This window comes from Rhinatrema bivittatum, chromosome 4 (genome assembly GCF_901001135.1).
Source record: "Rhinatrema bivittatum chromosome 4, aRhiBiv1.1, whole genome shotgun sequence".
In the NCBI taxonomy this organism is placed as follows: domain Eukaryota; kingdom Metazoa; phylum Chordata; class Amphibia; order Gymnophiona; family Rhinatrematidae; genus Rhinatrema; species Rhinatrema bivittatum.
In genome coordinates, this window is record NC_042618.1 from 108,762,856 (window position 1) to 108,780,447 (window position 17,592).

General features: G+C 44.9%; 1 protein-coding gene across 1 annotated transcript in view; it reads right to left on the reverse strand.

The window, feature by feature from the left end:
* LTK (leukocyte receptor tyrosine kinase) overlaps positions 1 to 17,592 on the reverse strand; it is a 170,968-nt gene that overhangs the window by 48,819 nt on the left and 104,557 nt on the right. The window contains exons 9-15 of the mRNA XM_029598654.1: positions 15,256 to 15,433; positions 14,530 to 14,680; positions 14,106 to 14,240; positions 12,250 to 12,406; positions 6,980 to 7,162; positions 5,043 to 5,141; positions 70 to 222 (exon numbers count right to left, since the gene is read on the reverse strand). Of these exons, the coding sequence (XP_029454514.1) occupies positions 70 to 222; positions 5,043 to 5,141; positions 6,980 to 7,162; positions 12,250 to 12,406; positions 14,106 to 14,240; positions 14,530 to 14,680; positions 15,256 to 15,433 (1,056 nt within the window). The remainder of the gene's footprint in view (positions 1 to 69; positions 223 to 5,042; positions 5,142 to 6,979; positions 7,163 to 12,249; positions 12,407 to 14,105; positions 14,241 to 14,529; positions 14,681 to 15,255; positions 15,434 to 17,592) is intronic.

Here is a 17,592-nt window from a genome sequence, read left to right on the forward strand (position 1 = left end):
TATGAGCTGTTTGCGTTTAAAGATTTGTGATTGTTGCAAGGCATAACAGTAATTCCCCCAGCACAGTACCTCTGCAGGTGACGTTGTCGTTGGCCAGCACTGTCCCCCGCATGCACACACACACTACCAGCTTGAGCTCATGATCCCGCTTGCAGGTTCCAGAGCTACAGTGGCCGCAGTTCAAGAAGGGCTGAATCTCTACTTCCCCATCACTCTCCATTGCTGTAGGAAAAATACATTCTTCAACAGGGTACGGAATAGACCTTATCTTTTTTTTCCTTCAAGAAAGGCATTTTCCCTTGAATGACAAGTTTCATAGGAACATAAGACCACAGGGGAAATATTGGTCTTATAGAGATCATTTAGATCCTTGGGGACAGAAATACCCAAGTATGTGGTACCTTTGCAGGTTTTTTTCAAACCCTGAAAATATCGAGGTATATCAATGACCGTAGCTATGCCAATAGGAAACACTTCAGATTTCTGAAGGCTAGCCTTATAACCTGACTGTGAGGGAGTCTACAGGAAACTCCTTCAAACCACCTTATATAGTTTATAGTTTATTATTTTTTATATAGTTTATATAAAAATTAAGATTATTTATTACGATAAATAAACTTAAAAAACAGTAAAATCACATCAAAATACAGCTCAACATTGATTAAAGTAATGCTAAAATCAGAACAATAAAACTAACAGTATAAATAAGTTCTAAAATTCAATGCTAAAATTACATTAAATACTTACAATAATATATACTAAAATAACTGCTTACATTAATCTACACTAAAATCAGCATAAAATAACATATCATAAAATAAAACAAAGCATTGAAATTCTAGTTACTTTCAGAGTGAGCACATTTGAAAAGCCAGGTTTTTAATTCTGCCTTGAATTTCTTTATATCAGCTTGGAGTCACAATTCTACTGGTAAGGAGTTCCATAATTTCGGGCCTGCAATTGACACTGCTCTATCTCTGACCTCGGTTAATTGTGCAGATTTTACATTTGGGATTGTCACAGCTGTCTCTCCTGGTCTTCCTTAAGGTCCAGATCCACAAGGAATCCTGGGTGAAGGGAGAAGCCCTCACCAGTATATAAGAACTCAGGGCCTAGAAGGATTAGAGAAGCCCTGGGAAGCAGACAGGAACCCATTTTCTATGTAAAGACCTGCTATGTGTGATGTCTGTGTGCTACCTGAACTTAAGGTGAGCTGCATTTGTTTTTTTGTCTTGTCGTTCATTATAAATAAATTGCTCATAAAGGAAACAGCCAAAATCTACCTCTCTCACCCAGGCACTGAATTGGTGAGGTATTCCAAATTTATTCAGTACAGAAAATAGGAAAGGCCATCTAATCTGAACAAAAATCTTTTTGTCATTCAGGGTAGCCACCATACCCGCCACCTTTTCTCTTTTGGCCAAAGCCAATACACTGAATAACCTCCGAGTATTGACTGTGGATTGCCTGCTATTGACAAAGCCTGTTTGGTCCACATGGACATGGACTAAATGTCCACATGGACTAAATCAGGGTTTCACAAACCTGTCCTGGGGACCCCACAGCCAATTGGGTTTTCAGGATATCCACAATGAATATGCATGAGATAAATTTGCATATACTGAGACTCCATGGTATTGCACAACATGGGTGAAAGGAGGAGGAGTAGCCTAGTGGTTAGAGCAGTGGGCTCTGAACCAGGAAAGCAGGGTTTGAGTCCTGCTGTAGCTCCTCCATTGCCTCAGGTACAAAACTTAGATTTTCTCTGGCTAGTTTCCATTATGTGATTCTTATCACCATAATGGTGCAATCTAAGAATCAGAGCCCTCAGCTGGAACCGGATCCCAGGCCTGGTGTGTGCAATTTATTTTAAGTGCGCCATTTTTACACTCCAGGCCTAACACAGTGAGAACCCATTGTACCAAAAAGCCCATGGGGTCCCCCACTTCCACCTTCTCTGAGACTCCCACTATTCGTAAAGGGGCGGATTTTCAGAGCCCTGCTCGCGTAAATCCACCCAAAACCGGGCGGATTTACGCGAGCAGGGCCCTGCGCGCCGGGAAGCCTATTTTACATAGGCCTACCGGCGCGCGCAGAGCCCCGGGACTCGCGTAAGTCCCGGGGTTTTCGGAGGGGGCGTGTCGGGGGGGCGTGTCGGGGGGGCGTGTTGGGGGCGGGCCCGAACCGCGCGGCGTTTTCGGGGCGTGTCGGGAGCGTTCCGGGGGCGTGGCTACGGGCCGGGGCGGCCCGGGGGCGTGGCCGCGCCCTCCGGACCCGCCCCCAGGTCGCGTCCCGGCGCGCAGGAGGCCCGCTGACGCGCGGGGATTTACGCCTCCCAGAGGGAGGCGTAAATCCCCCGACAAAGGTAAGGGGGGGGGTTTAGACAGGGCCGGGCGGGTGGGTTAGGTAGGGGAAGGGAGGGGAAGGTGAGGGGAGGGCAAGGCAAAGGAAAGTTCCCTCCGAGGCCGCTCCGATTTCGGAGCGGCCTTGGAGGGAACGGGGGTAGGCTGCGCGGCTCGGCGCGCGCCGGCTATACGAAATCGATAGCCTTGCGCGCGCCGATCCAGCGTACTTTTGTTTGCGCCTGGAGCGCAAACAAAAGTAGGCTATTCGCGCTCGTTTTAAAATCCGCCCCAAATTGTTGTGATGACCTCGATCTTTCAAGATCTTCCAGCTTATCTTCGAAATGCTTGTGAGCCCATTCTAGCACATCTAATTGTCTCCCGACTGAAGTAAGGGACAGATCCATGTCTTCCATGCACTCTACCACATTATCAAGACTGACATCTGTCTCACCCACTGTAGATAGGAGTTGTCAACTCTGTCGATCACAGAGTCAAGCTTTGCCTACAGACGGGTACGAATCTTATCCCCTAATGGTTGCATCATCGCTTCAGTCACTTCTGATGGCAGTGCTGCTTCTGACATGGCCTCCTCGGCTGACGCCCTCTCCTTGGAGGCAGAGGCTGCTTTTTCAACTGTGGGTTTTCTGCAAGATTGTTTAGGTCTCAGCATCTATTCCCCCTCTTCTTCAGCCATCACCCAACACCATTAGAAGGTCGCAGAGGGGTTCAAACTGCAATTATTTGGAGAGAAGGAGTGGGAGCTAGGCAGGGATGTTTCTGCTCACTGCTACTGCTTCATGTGCCCTCTGTATCTCTTTTGAGATGGGGTGACCGGAGCTGCACACAGTACTCATGGTGTGATTATACCATACAAAGACATTATGATAGCCTCAGTTTTATTCTCTGTTTCTTTGCAAATAATTGCTAACATTCTATTTGCATTTTTATAAGTCTCCTGCATCTTGTTGGAATATTGCACATACAGAGTCATTCTTCTGCTCCACTGAGTGAGACCAGGATATAGATCCCATGGGAACAGAAGATCAGGCATCTGCAGCAGGTGGCAGGAGGGCCAGCACATGCCTGCTCTAGTTGTTGTCAGAGAAGGGCAGGTGTATATTATGCGAAGCTTGGGGAGGGGAGTACGCTGGAGGTTGATGGAAGAGAACCAGAAAATATGTGACCTGATACTGGATTTGGAGGATTGCTAAAAACGGTATCAGTTCTCATGCATTTATTATTGGTAAGCTTTCTTTTATATCTGATGATGCAGCCAGAGGAAGGTAGAAGATGGAGCCCCAGACCAGGGCTAAGAAACACTGTGGGGTTGGCCCCATTGTGCACTGCCATGTGAAGGACTTGGATTTGATTCTCGGGTCAGGTTTTCTGCTCCCTGGGGATGCTGCAGAGGCAGCGTTTACAGCCCCTGGGAGAGGAAGTCCCCGTCATCATGCGACAGTGACACCTAGTGGCTGGAGTTAGAGCCTCTGATTGCCGAGTTGTGGAAGGAGCCCCGGTGCATGGCTCTTGACCAAGGCCTGCGCTGCAATGACTGGACTAAGGTTGGGAGGGGATACAGAATGGGGGGGGGGGGGGGGGGGGGGGAAATCCCAGGGCAGTTACAAGTAAAGGCTCATGGCACTGGATTCAAGCCCCAGCTGAGGCGGTAGCCCAAGAGAAGTAGGAAGAAACTGTCGTCCCCTCACCCTCTCTCTCCAAAAGTGAGGAGCAAAGTAAAGGAGAAGGGGAAGAAGAAAGGAATGGGTGGGTTTGGGGTTGAGGAAGAGAACATGTATCCTCTCCTGTTCTTTCTCTCTCTCACACACACACACACACTCCAGCTTTGCTGGCATTTCCAGAGATCCCCCACCAGCTGACAGATCTCTAACAAATCTACTGTATCGGGCTGTTTCAGCCCGATACAGTAAAGTCCGTGGGAGAGCGGACGAACGCCCGCTCTCCCGGCGCACGCACCGGCCCTTGGCCGGTGCGAGCGATTCAGTATTCAAATGAGCTGACGCAGTGCAAACGAGGGAAAGGAGGCGCTAGGGACACTAGCGCGTCCCTAGCGCCTCCTTTTGGCCTGGAGCGGCGGCTGTCAGCGGGTTTGACAGCCGACGCTCAATTTTGCCGGCGTCGGTTCTCGAGCCCGCTGACAGCCACGGGCTCGGAAACCGGACGCCGGCAAAATTGAGCGTCCGGTTTTCGGCCCGACAGCCGCGGGCCGAATTCAAAATTTTTTTTTTTTTTTTTTTTACTTTTTTTTACTTTTGGGGACCTCCGACTTAATATCGCCATGATATTAAGTCGGAGGGTGCACAGAAAAGCAGTTTTTACTGCTTTTCTGTGCACTTCCCTGGCGCCGGAAGAAATTAGCGCCGACCTTTGGGTAGGCGCTAATTTCCTAGAGTAAAATGTGCGGCTTGGCTGCACATTTTACTTACTGGATCCCGCGCGCATACCTAATAGCGCCCTCAACATGCATTTGCATGTTGAGGGCGCTATTAGGTGCCGCGGGTGGGCCGCGTGTTTTCCCTTACCCCTTACTGAATAAGGGGTAAGGGAAAACACGCGTCCAGAGCAGGGTGACAGTGCGCTCCGACGGAGCACACTTTACTGTATCGACCTGAAAGTGAGGTTTCGGCTTCATACCCCTCTCTATGGCAGGGAAGAAAGTGTGACGTAAGCTGACCTTACCTGCCAACGGGCCCAGGAAAATCTTCCCAGTTGGACTCACAAATGAGACTCCATCCTGTCCATTGGCTGTGATGTCATCAACTTTAGATGCATTGCCACCTGGAAAAGAGATTTGACTTTCAAATCTGGCTAGCAGTGCACTGTGATGGCCGGGGTGCAGAGCTGCAGATCTGGAGATTGCAGTTTTAATGTCGCATCTCCACAGTCACACGCGTGACCTGCAAGAAATCGCTTGATTTCCTTGCACTTGAACAAAATTTGTGAGCCCCTTGGGAGAAAGACATTGGTAATCATGGACATTACCTTGATAGAACTTTGCCCATTGATACTGCTAAGCAGATAGTAATTATTAGTATTAGAAATGTAGCCTGCTGGGAAAAAGATAAAAACATGCCAGGCCATTCGATTAGAGTCTAACCAAAGCCAAGTCAAGCTGAAAATCCACCTTAGCTGCAGGAATCAAACAAGGTGAGATTAATTGTTGAGTACAAAACAATGCAGTCCTAAGCAAACATGAAATAAACATTTTTACAAACTTTTGGTGCCTCTGGCTTTGATTTACTCTCTATTTCTGATTGTTCCTTCTTTTTAAATGTTTCTTTATCTGAGGTCTGTCTCTTTCTTTGTTTTATTCTTTCTCCAAATGCCTATAAATGAACTACCTCCCTCTCCTTTTAACCTATTTCCTTTTTTGTTGCCTTTCTCTCTTCATCTCCTTCATCCATATATGCCCCTCTTTCTCCTCATCCTCTTCTCCCTATCATCCTTTCTTTCTCCCATTGTCTCGCCCTGAATGTCTCATGGGGTTTTTTTTCTTTCTCTGTTTTAATCTCTTTTCTATCCATGTTTCTTTAGTTTATTCTCCTTCTTCCTTCCCCAAGCCTACTTCAAAATTACCTCTATTCCTGGGATCACTTTCAGGCCGATTCAGTAAAGTCTGCGGGAGAGCGGACGAACACCCTCTCTCCCGGTGCGCGCACCAGCCACTTGCCGGTGCGCGTGATTCAGTATTTAAATTAGGTGGTGCGGTAGAAACAGGCAAAAGGAGGCACTAGGAACACTAGCGCATCCATAGCGCCTCCATTTAGCCCGGAGCGGTGGCTGTCAACGGGTTTGACAGCTGACGCTCAATTTTGCCGGCATCGGTTCTCAATCCCGCTGACAGCCACGGGCTCGGAAACCGGACGCCGGCAAAATTGAGCGTCCGGTTTTCGGCCTGACAGCCGCCGGCCCATTTAAAAATTTTATTTCTTTTTTTTAACTTTTTTTACTCTTCGGGACCTCCGACTTAATAGCGCCAGCAGAAACTAGCGCCTACCCAAAGGTAGGCGCTAATTTCTTAAAGTAAAATGTGCGGCTTGGCTGCACATTTTACTTACTGTATCGCGCGGGCATACCTAATAGGGCCCTCAACATGCATTTGCATGTTAAGGGCGCTATTAGGTGTGGCGGGTTGGACGCGCGTTTTCCGCCCCTTACTGAATAAGGGGTAAGGGAAAACGCGCGTCCAAGGGCAGGTTAACAGTGTGCTCCGTCGGAGTGCACTGTACTGTATCGGCCTGTTTGTTCTGTCCTCTCGGTCCTATTTCTTTCTTCTGCACTTACTCTTCCCTTCCTGCCTCTATGGGTCTCCTATTCTTCTGCAGGGGATATGGGAAGCATTCCGAGGGCTGGGGATTTTACTTTAATGATGATAACCTCTCAGGCTTGGGGGGATCATCCTGGGACTGACCAGTTAAAATCAATTGGTTTGGGTGTATATTTTCATAAAGTTAATTTCCTCTACTGACTTAATTGTTTTTTTTTTAATAGGGACATAATTAATAGGGATGCTGATAAAAGATAACCTATCATCACTATCAAATGACCAGATATAAAACCTAGGACTTCAATATGTTTTTCGATACCAGAAGTATCAGCATTGCCAATGAACCTACCCCTGTAGCCACCACCTCCTCCACCAGCAGAACAGGGCCCTCCTCCTCCACCAAAACCACCAGACGTAAACCACTGTAGTCTGGCAAAGCCCTGACCACAGGCCTGGCCTCCTTCTGCACCTTCCAAGAGAGACTTCCCAGTCCAGGGCAGTTGCGTGATGTCCTTCCAGCCTCCTCCTCCACCTGCATAAAGAAAGACATAGTTATGGAAAGGAGAATAAATATACCATAGATAGTGACAGACTCCCTTCTAACACTTGATCATAAAATGACATCATCATCCCCACTTGACTTTCTCTTGTTTGATCTCTTCCTCTAGATTAGATGCCTATCTCTTTCCAGTGCATCTACACTGTAGGACCTTTTGTTACCTTGGCTCTTTAAGCCATCTAAATGACCCGCATCACTACTATATTTTATGCTTCTCCTTAGAAGACCACTACAGTCCACCTCTAATCTTTCTTCTATCCCCTTCCTTAAAAATGCCACCTCATGTTTTCCTATGTTTATTGTAAACAAAGACGCTAATGTAACAGGAATTTAATCATAAACTTAATTGTAATCTGCCATGAGACAAGCTTGGTAAAGGTGGATTATAAAATATTTAGAAATAAATAAAATAATGAAATACAGTTAATTGAAGATCATCCAAAGATGTGCATAAACTTCATAAACCTTTACCTGAAAGCCACCTCTACCTTTGATAAGCTATTTGGTAACACCACCGCTCTGAGCCTAATTTATGCTACAACAAGACTGAGAACATTTTTTGTTAGAAAAATATTTGCATAGTTTTGTAAAATAAAAATATATCCTGTATTTGAAACACTCACTCTGCTAACTAATGCGTGCTTATAAGCAGTCAATATGATTTGTAAGAGTGGAAATGTTTCAAAATTAGTCAATGAAACCTGAGTTTAAAAATAAAATCACACCCTGTGTTAAAATAATGCAACTCACAGGTCATGTATATCTTGGGGAAAAACAAACTTTATATGGCACTTTTAGGCTGGTCATCATTTGTATAATATATGATCAACTATATTACAATATACATGAACCTCATTATCCCTTTCCTTATGTACAGAGTCACTCTCCTAATGCTACCTGTATCTGAAATTAGGCATAGGATGTGTAATGAGCATGCTCATAAGTGGTGTAAGCTCAAACTACGGGCAAGAAGCTAAAAACACCTGCCCATACTTTAGTCACTATGGGCCTCATTTTCTAAAGTATCACAGGCCTGCGATACTTTAGAAGATGAGGGGCGGGGGGCCAAAACGGGATGTGGGCCTGCGCTAGCCGGCAGCGATCGCACCATTGCGGTGCGATCGCTGCCGGTTTCGCACCCAATAGCGCCATTATAGGAGGTGTAGCTATTGGGAGCGAAATAGGCAGCGAGAAGGCACCTACCTTTTCGCTGTCCGCGGCGTCGGCGCAAAGTCGGCCCCGGTGACGCCCCGACTCCTCCTCTTCCGGGGCCGACTCCGCCCCCATCCTGGTAACGCGTGCAAGCGGCTTGGAAAATGAGGCCCTACATTGTCTTATTTACATATACTTAAAAGCATTTACACAGTCCAACTCCACAGAATTCAATGCGAGAAAAAACCAAGAGAGAAATGGAAACCTTCTAGTCCTGGTGGAATAAACATTGTCATAAGTGGAAGAAATTTAAAGACAATGCTTAACAGGCGTTAAGAAAAGCTCAAATATATACGTGAAGAAGAGAAACTCAAATCTTGTCTCAAACCCCTTTGCACAGTTTGCCTTGTCATCACTCCCTGGTGAGCAGCCCTGCTCAGGAAGGAAGCTCACTCCATTCACAAACACTGCAGTATGCACTCCCCCTCCCATGTCCTGACTGTAAAAGGAGGGAGGGGAACTGCAGCTTTAGGTCCATTCCTGAAAAATCACTCTCCACTTCTGGATGGGGTTCCAACAATGATATTTACGAAAATAAACTTCATTTATGACAATCTGGCAAGCATAAAAACAGCATTGCTGATAGAACTGCCAGTACCAAGCGCCTATTCTGTGGAATATGGAGAGACAGAAGATCCTTAAGACCCAAGAGATGCAATCAGAGACCAAGAAAATGTGGCAGAAAGAAAGAGAAATAGTCCCAAATGTGTTGGGGACCAATGGCCAGATTAAAAAGAATTTCTAAGTGCACCTTGATACACTGCCCATGCATATTGCATCCTATGAACTCCAAAAGAAAGTGTTAAGAAGACTATTAAGAAAAGCATTGGCAGTAAATTGGAGAGACAGAATCAGTCACAATGTAACCTATTCATTTCTGTCCACTGGTGCAAAACAAACTCATTCAGAGACACTGCCCCCTCAAGGACAGTGTGCAGCAGCAGTTAAGAAAGCAAACAGAATGCTAGGGATTATTAGGAAAGGAAAGGAGAATAAAACATAGAATATCATAATGCTTCTGTATTGCTCCATGGTGTGACCTCCTCTTGGGGCCGATGTAATACCAAGTGTGAAAAAACATGTCCAACTGGGCACACGTTAGTAAAACGCATGCACATTCCCCTCTCCTGGGTGCCTGATGCAATAGGCAAATGAGTTGTTGTGCTAAAAAAAAGATGTGCTAGGGATACATTTTACATCTGTTTTTCCTAAGATGACAGCAGTCAAGATTTTTTTTTCTTGCTGCTTCCTGTGGTTTCTCCTACTTAGTATCGGGACGATACTAAGTATGAATCCCAATACTACTTTTCTGTGGATCCTCCTATTTAGTATTGTTGGCTTCTTTTGGTGGCAGCTTGGAGCATGTGAAGACTCAACTCCAGCTCCGTGGCTGGTGTTAAGTTTTGCATGTTAAAACGTGCGCATCTGGCACACGGCGATTTTTTGCATCGGGGGTAATGGCATTTACATGTGATGAGCGTTATTAGCTACGTGCTGGGTTGGACGTGCGTTTTGGATGCACTAATCCCATTATTGCATTGGGAGTTATTATAGTGCATCCAATTGCTCAGCAACAGGTGCGTTAGGCTAAGCGCACTATATTGCATCAGTCCCCTTGAGTATTGTGTGCAGTTCTGGTCACCACATCTCCAAAAACACATAGCAGAATTAGAAAAGGTACAGAGAAGGGCAACAAAATGACAAAGGGGATGGAACAATTCCCCTATAAGGAAAGGCTAAAGAGGTTAGGACTCTTCAGCTTGGAGAAGAGATGGCCGAGGGGAGATATGATAAAGGTTTATAAAATAATGATTAGTATGGAACGAGAAAACATTAATCGGTTGTTTACTCTTTTAAAAAGTACAAAGTCCAGGGGACACACGATGAAGTTACTAAGTAATATATTTAAAACTAATAAGAGAAAATATTTTTTTACTCAATGCATAAGCAAGCTCTGGAATTCCTTCCTAGAGGATGTGGTGAAAGCTATTAGTGTAGCTGCATTTTAAAAAAGGTTAGGACAAATTCCTGGAGGAAAAGTCCATGAACAATTATTAAAGAGAAGTTGCAGATATCCACTGCTTATCCCTAGGATAAACAGAATGGACTCTATCTACCCCTTGGTTTCCAGTCAGGTACTTGTGACCTGGATTGTCCACTACTGGAAACAGGATACTGGACTTGATAGACCTTCGGTCTGACCTAGTATGGCAAGTCTTATGTTCTTAAGGACTCCCTGTGCTGATGGTTGATTCAATCAGATCTAGCCAGAGGAATTCAGATTCATGAGTGGCTTGTTCAGTTGAAGCCTCCCATCAAGCCTCTTCCTATTTCAAGGGACCTCAGCATGGTACTCTCCCACATTGTGAAAGCTCCCTTTGAGCCACTGGACATCTGTGAGCTGAAACTGACTTGAAAGCTATATTTTTGGTGATGGTCACTTTGACATGCAAAGTCAGTGAGCTCCAGGTCCTAGAGACTTGTCTGCCTTATACCACATTTTTAAATAATAGATTGGTTCTGTGCATCAGCCTTCCACCTTAACCAGTCAATCATCCTTCCAACATTTTTACTCAGGCCATATATCCACAAATGTGAACAAAGTTTGCACAGTTTAGATTGTAAAAAAGCCAAGGCCCTCTAACTAGATCGGACTGGAGCCATCAAAAAAAAGTCCAGCCAGCTTTTGACCCCAACAAACCTGAAACTACCTTTGGATAGCAGATTGCGTCTCTTTCTGCTATGGCCAAGCAGGTCTGACTCTGGATGAGCATGTCAAGGCTCATAGATGGGCAGATTTTATAACATACGTGTGGGTGTACATTTGTGCACACAACCCAGCGCACACAAATGTACACCCGATTTTATAATATGTGTGTGCAGCCGCGCGCTTGTTATGAAATCAGAGGTTGGCGCGTGCAAGAGGGTGCACAATTGTACACCTTGCACGCGCCGAGCCGCACAGCCTTTCTCCGTTCCCTACCCCCTACCCCCCACCCCACTTTCCCTTCTCTACCCCTACCTCCCCCGCCCATTCCCCCCCCCCTACCTTTTCTTCTTTCTTTCTTTTATTTCACAATCTACTTCTGCCCTTAGGCTGAAGTAAGTTGCACGCGCCAGTCGAGGGCCGGCGCGCGATCCCAAGCACAGCAGCAAATATGGCCGCTGTGCTGGGAGCCTGACCCCGCCCCTGCCCCACCCCACCCCCGGACCACCCTGTCCTGCGCATGCCCCGCCCCTCCCCACCTCTTTTTTCAAGCCCCAGGACTTACACGCGTCCTGGGGCTTTATGCGTGCCGCCGGGCCTTTTGAAAATAGGCCCGGCGCTCGTAACCCCCCTTCGCGTGTAAATCCACCTGGATTTACATGCACAGGGCTTTGAAAATCTTCCCCATTGTCAGAGCCATGGGGGAGGTGGTGGCCCACCTGAGATCAGCCTCCGTGGAAGAGATTTGCAGATTTTAGAAATTTAAAATGTACACGCATAGTTTCCAACTACACCCTCTCTGCCCCCGATCCCATCCCACCAAACGCTTGTTTTTAATGTGAATAAAAGAATGTGCCTACTTTTCAGGTGATCAAATATCTACTAACATGGATTCAGTAAATCTACCCACATTACTGCATCTTCTATAAATATAGATCCTGATTAAGCCTTTTAAACATTTTAAATTTTCTTTTTCAGATCTAAATTCCTTTTATGCATATTTGCCTCTTTTACTCCCTCTTTTCAAATATACTAACTTTTGGGGAGTAAACTTATGGTATTCATTTCATACAGTATTCTTATTCCTTGTATTCGAAAACCTTTATACCCTGCCTTTCTTACTTTTCCCAGAGAATGTTACCTGCTAGTCCACTTATGCCGTTAACACCAGGCACTGCAGTATTGTTCTCCAACTGCTCCAGGTATATATGGTCCAAGGAACTATTCAGATGCTCCAAGTAGGCTTTCCCTCCTCCTCCAGCAGCAATAATTAAGGGTTTGAAAACGCTGTCCTCCTGCTGCATGAGAAATCATACAACTCATTACAGAGCTTATACTAGCAATATCGCAGGCACACATCAGCCACCCTTGCAGAAATCACTTGAGGACTGTCCCAAGAGCACGGGATGTATGGATTCTTCTAAAAGTCAGAGCAAGAGAAGAAGAAACTTCCAGCCATGGTGCTCTGTAGCTCCAGTACTTTAGTTTTCAGAGTGACCTCATCCTTAGGCCCTTTCTTTCAATAAGATAATTTTTGGGCCAAGATCCCATCCTCTTCAAATTTAGAATTTAAGATTGCATATCTTCATTATGTCTCCTTGTTTTGGGCACATTTTTTTAAAGCATTTCTATATCAATTTCTACACTTTTCCAGAACAAGCAACTAATAAAGAAATAAAAATGAGTCTGCTTCTTCCTTAAGTATAACAAGACACCGTCTCTTCCGCTATAGACACCCAATATCAGGGCTATCAGTCCATACTCCTTATATTTATTTATTTAAGGGTTTTTTATATACCGGGGCACGTTAAAAACATCACCTCGGTTCACAATGTAACATAACATAGCAACAGGCTTTACAATAATTTATAGTAGGAGGAAACATTGAGGCAACTAATTCAACTTGAAAGGTGGTTACATGTTCACATATTTTAAGTATATTCACATTAACTATATTCACAATAACTATATTTACATTTTAATTATTCACATGGTGCCAGGGAATATATGCGGTTAGATCAGGTGGTAGGATGGTGGGGAGGGTGAGGGTGGAGGGTTGGAGGGTGAGAGGGGAGGAGGATGAGGGAGGGTTGGAGGAATGGGAATGGGGGTTGGAGGAATGGGAATGGGAATGGATGAGGATCATGGTTGTTAAGTTCAATAGGGCGTAGACTTTAAATATTAAATTCAGATTAAAAACAAAAGCCATCTCTTCCAATTTTTCATAAATTTATCTATGAACACAGCTTTCTCTTTAGGGATAATATTCAAAATATCCCAAAATCCAGTCTCCCCTAGATGGTTCTCCCTGTTCTTGTTGTTGGGCAGAGATACTTGTAAAAGTTGTTACACAGAAAAGTTCTCCTGACAGACAGCTACAAAGAGGCTTTACTCTTCCAGAAGAGATGGTCACTTTCTTGGATGTGCAGTCAATGCTGCAAAGATTGCTGCAGATCCACACAAAGAAGAATGGAAAGTGTTTTAAAAATGACCAGTGATAGGCCAGAACTTTAGAGGGGCAAATCCCGAGGACCATGCACAAGACCAGTGTGACTGTTTTGTATTTATTTCTAACTTTGGATTTATAAAATCCACCTACCCAGTCGGAGGTTCCAGGCAGATAAGATACACGAAACATTTAATACAATTGCAATCATTGACATCAAAATAATACTAAATTACAAAGATTGACAGAAAATACATAACGGTATAAATATATTTCAGGCACTAGCAGTACACCTGGGGGACAATTTTCAAAGGGATTTCCATGGGTTAACGGGTGTCTACCCACAAAAAAAGAAAAACTTTGCAAACTGCCTCCCCATTCTGGGGAAAAGAGTTTTGCAGCATTAGGGTAGGGCTGGTGAAGTAAGCATGGGGATTTCATTTGCAATCTCTGTGCCTGCTTTATCTCAGGTTTTTTGGCCTCCTCAATACAAAACAGAAGGGATGGTATAACCTGCTCTCCCCCCCCCCCCCCCCCCCAAGATAACATACTTTATAAACATAGGTGGCTCCTCCACCTCCTCCTCCTCCTCCTCCAGCCCATTCAAGGAGTGCTCTCTTGTCTTTGTAGTCCTCTTCAATAATGGATGACTCCCCCAGGCAAATCTGTTTTGTCAAGGTATTTCCCTATGAAATTCAAAGAGAGGCAATACAACAGTAATCACAATCAAGTCCTGTTCAGAGCCGACAAAAACATAATCACCTTATAGGTTTGTATTAGGAATAATTAGGAAGACAAAGTAATATGATTTATGACACCTGAGAGGTCAACATATCAGGATGAGCGTCATGGCCGCCACTAAATCCTCTATTCTTAACCAGAAAACTGAAGCACGCTTCAGCATTCTCTTTTCCTCCCATGCACCTATTCTTCAACATATGACAGAGCTTTTTTTATCCAAATGGTACAACTCACCCCTGGGCAGGCGTCCCCTCCCTGCTGTCCCACCAGGATAAAGAGGATCTCATCCTTCTGCAGTTGGAAGACGGCAGATATAAAGACTCCGTGGGCTCGTTTGCTAGGGTTCTTTGCTCCCTTGCCTCCAGCTGCTCCATATGCAGAAATCCTACATAAGAACATTTAATAGAGCAGAAATTTACATTCTAGTGGTCTTGCAATATTCCTGTGCCGAATGTGACTTTTATAAAAGCATAAACAAGATGTTAATACTGATATTCTACACTGCCATGGCTTGTGCATCTTTCTGTAACAGTGTCTATCAGAAACAGACTGCTGAGATGAAGGAAGAGCTGCTACGTTCCATAGCCAGTCCCTACAGTGACTAAGGAACCTATAAACTTTCACTCAGTCAGCATCTCTACACTGTTGCTTAAGTGATTTCTGCTATGAAAGACAGTGTGACAGAACTCTAAGTTTCCATATATCCAATACTTCTGCACAGTAGTAATTTTCTTAAAAAAAAAAAAAAATCAGGTTGGGGCCGCCAGGGGCCTCCACCTTCCACTCCAGCTGCAAGGGTGAAAAGGAAGCAAGCTAAAAAAGGTTCCAGCTTGGCAACAAAAGGTTCCAGGTTAGTGACTCAGCATGACCTGCGCCAGCCTCAGCAGCTTGTATAGGGAAAAAATATCAGTTAGAAAAAGGGTTTTTTCAGAACTAGGAATTAGAAGTCTGGCTACTCACTTGTATGTATTTGTTGCTGGGACTTTCCATATTTGTACTCCCTGGAGTGGGACATCCTTCCCCACTGTCACTGAGACATTGGTCTTGCGATAGGCGTTGTCACACTGAATTTGGGTAGGCCCATGAGGGCCTCTGGCGCCACAAGGCGTAAATAACCATTCCATTTCTGAAGGATCTCCTGTTTTCAAAAAAATGAACTCCTAAACACAGCCTCATTCAATAAAAGGAAAACAGTCCCAGTCCAGAGGATTCAATTTTCTACCCCTTCAATCAGACACTTAGGGATTTGAACCAGCAACCACTAGGACCAGAGGTTTTTCTCTAGGCAAGGCATCAGGAGAGCTAGATGAATAAAAAATCCTGTAGGGTTGTGGTGTCATTTGAAACTAAATATCAACAAAATGTAGTTTCACCCATCCTGTGCAAGTCCCCCTGGACTCTTTCCCAACCCCTATGGGCCCTCTCACCTGAACTTCCCCTCCTTCTTTCCCTATACTGCCCTTCTCCATTTGGTTTCCCCACCAGTCTTGTATATCTGGTAGCTCCTTAATCAGATCACCACCTAGTTCCTGGTTTTATTTATTTATTTATTTATTTATTTAATGTCTCTTATATACCGATGTCCGTTCGCACATTGCATCGGTTCACAGTAAAACATGAACTTTATGGGCGAAGCCCTTACAAAGAACAGATAAATGTGCAATCTCCTTTTACAAGAATCCAGTCTTATTAGCATATATGAGATAAAATTATATTGCCAACCAGTTGGAAAAATGTTATGCAAACAAATAGATGTAATGATGTTTAAGTTACAGGTGGTGATGTTATCCATATAAGGAAGTGCAAAAAGGGTATTAAGAGATTCAGAGATGAAGGGGAGAAATATGTAGAGAAGCGGATGAAGTAAAAGCAAAATTGCTTAACAAATACTTCAGTTTAGTATTCACTGTGGAAGAGTTTGGAGCAGGCCCACATAAAACAAACACAAATAAGATTAAAAGTGAGGTAAAACTGAATCAATTTTCAGAACAGCATATTCATGAGGAGCTAACTAAACTTTAAAGTAGATAAGGCGATGGGGCCAGATAGGATACATCCAAGGGCATTCAGGGAACTTAGAGAAGACCTGGCAGCTCCACTGGCTGACCTTTTCAATGCTTCTTTAGAGTTGGGAGCATTTCCAGAAGACTGAAGAGGGGCAGATGTGGTTCCTATTTATAAAAGTGGAAGTAAGGAGGAGGCTGGGAACTATAGGTCAGTTAGTCTGACTTCTATGGTGAGCAAATTAATGGAATCACTGCTAAAATACAGGATAGCACAATTTCTCTAATCCAATGGATTCTAAGATCCAAGGCTGGATGGATTTACTAGAGATAAATCTTGTCAGATGAATCTGATCAATTTCTATGATTGGGTGACCAAAGTGTTGGATCAAGGAAAGTGCTAGACATAGTGTACTTTGATTTCAGGAAGGCCTTTGGCACAGGTTTGCACAGGAGAATTTTAAATAAATTGAGCATCCTTAGTATAGAACCTAGAGTGTCTGACTGGGTTAGAAACTGGCTGAATGGGAGGTGACAAAGGGTAGTGGTAGCTGGAGTTTAATCTGAGGAGGAGGGCATTACTAATAGTGTGCCTCAGGGATAAGTCTTTGGGACCAGTGTCATGTTTGGTAGCTTGCAGAACAGTCCCACAAGCCGCCTCACTGACCCCAATATTGCCAGTTCTGTCTCGTGGCCAGGACGCCATCATTCTCAACTAACACCACTCAACACGGCTCAGGACGCCACTATGCTGCCGTCCTCGATGGCCTCCCAAAAGGGTGCGCGCACCCAATCATCCTCTTGAAGCCCCTGGGGTGGGAAGGCAGCCCCAGCATCCTTTGATGGCAAAACTGGTCTTCCTCGTTACAAGGCTCCTTCAGTGGAGCATCAGATGCTTCAGCAACAGGTCTTCTGATGTGCCTAATGCCTTCGTGCGTGTTGCCATTGTTTCTGTGTTCCTGCATTCTTGTCATATTCCTGTGTTCCTGACTCCCTGCCTTCCTCTGTGTTCCTGTTGCTTCACCTATGCCCCTGCCTTGCCACATCCTTGTCCTCACCTTTGTCTTCTTCTTGTCTTGGTCTTGACTTCCCAGACTCTGACCTTTTGCTTGGACCTTGACCATTCCTTGATTGCTGCCTGAACCTGACCTTTTGCCTTGGATATGACTATTCTTTGTCTTGTCTGCCCAGAACTTTGGCCTGCCTTCCGTATCTTCTGTCTGCCATCAGCACTGACCTTGGTCTGTCTTTGGACTCTCGTCTTCCTGACCACCCCAGGGACCCATTTAAGTTT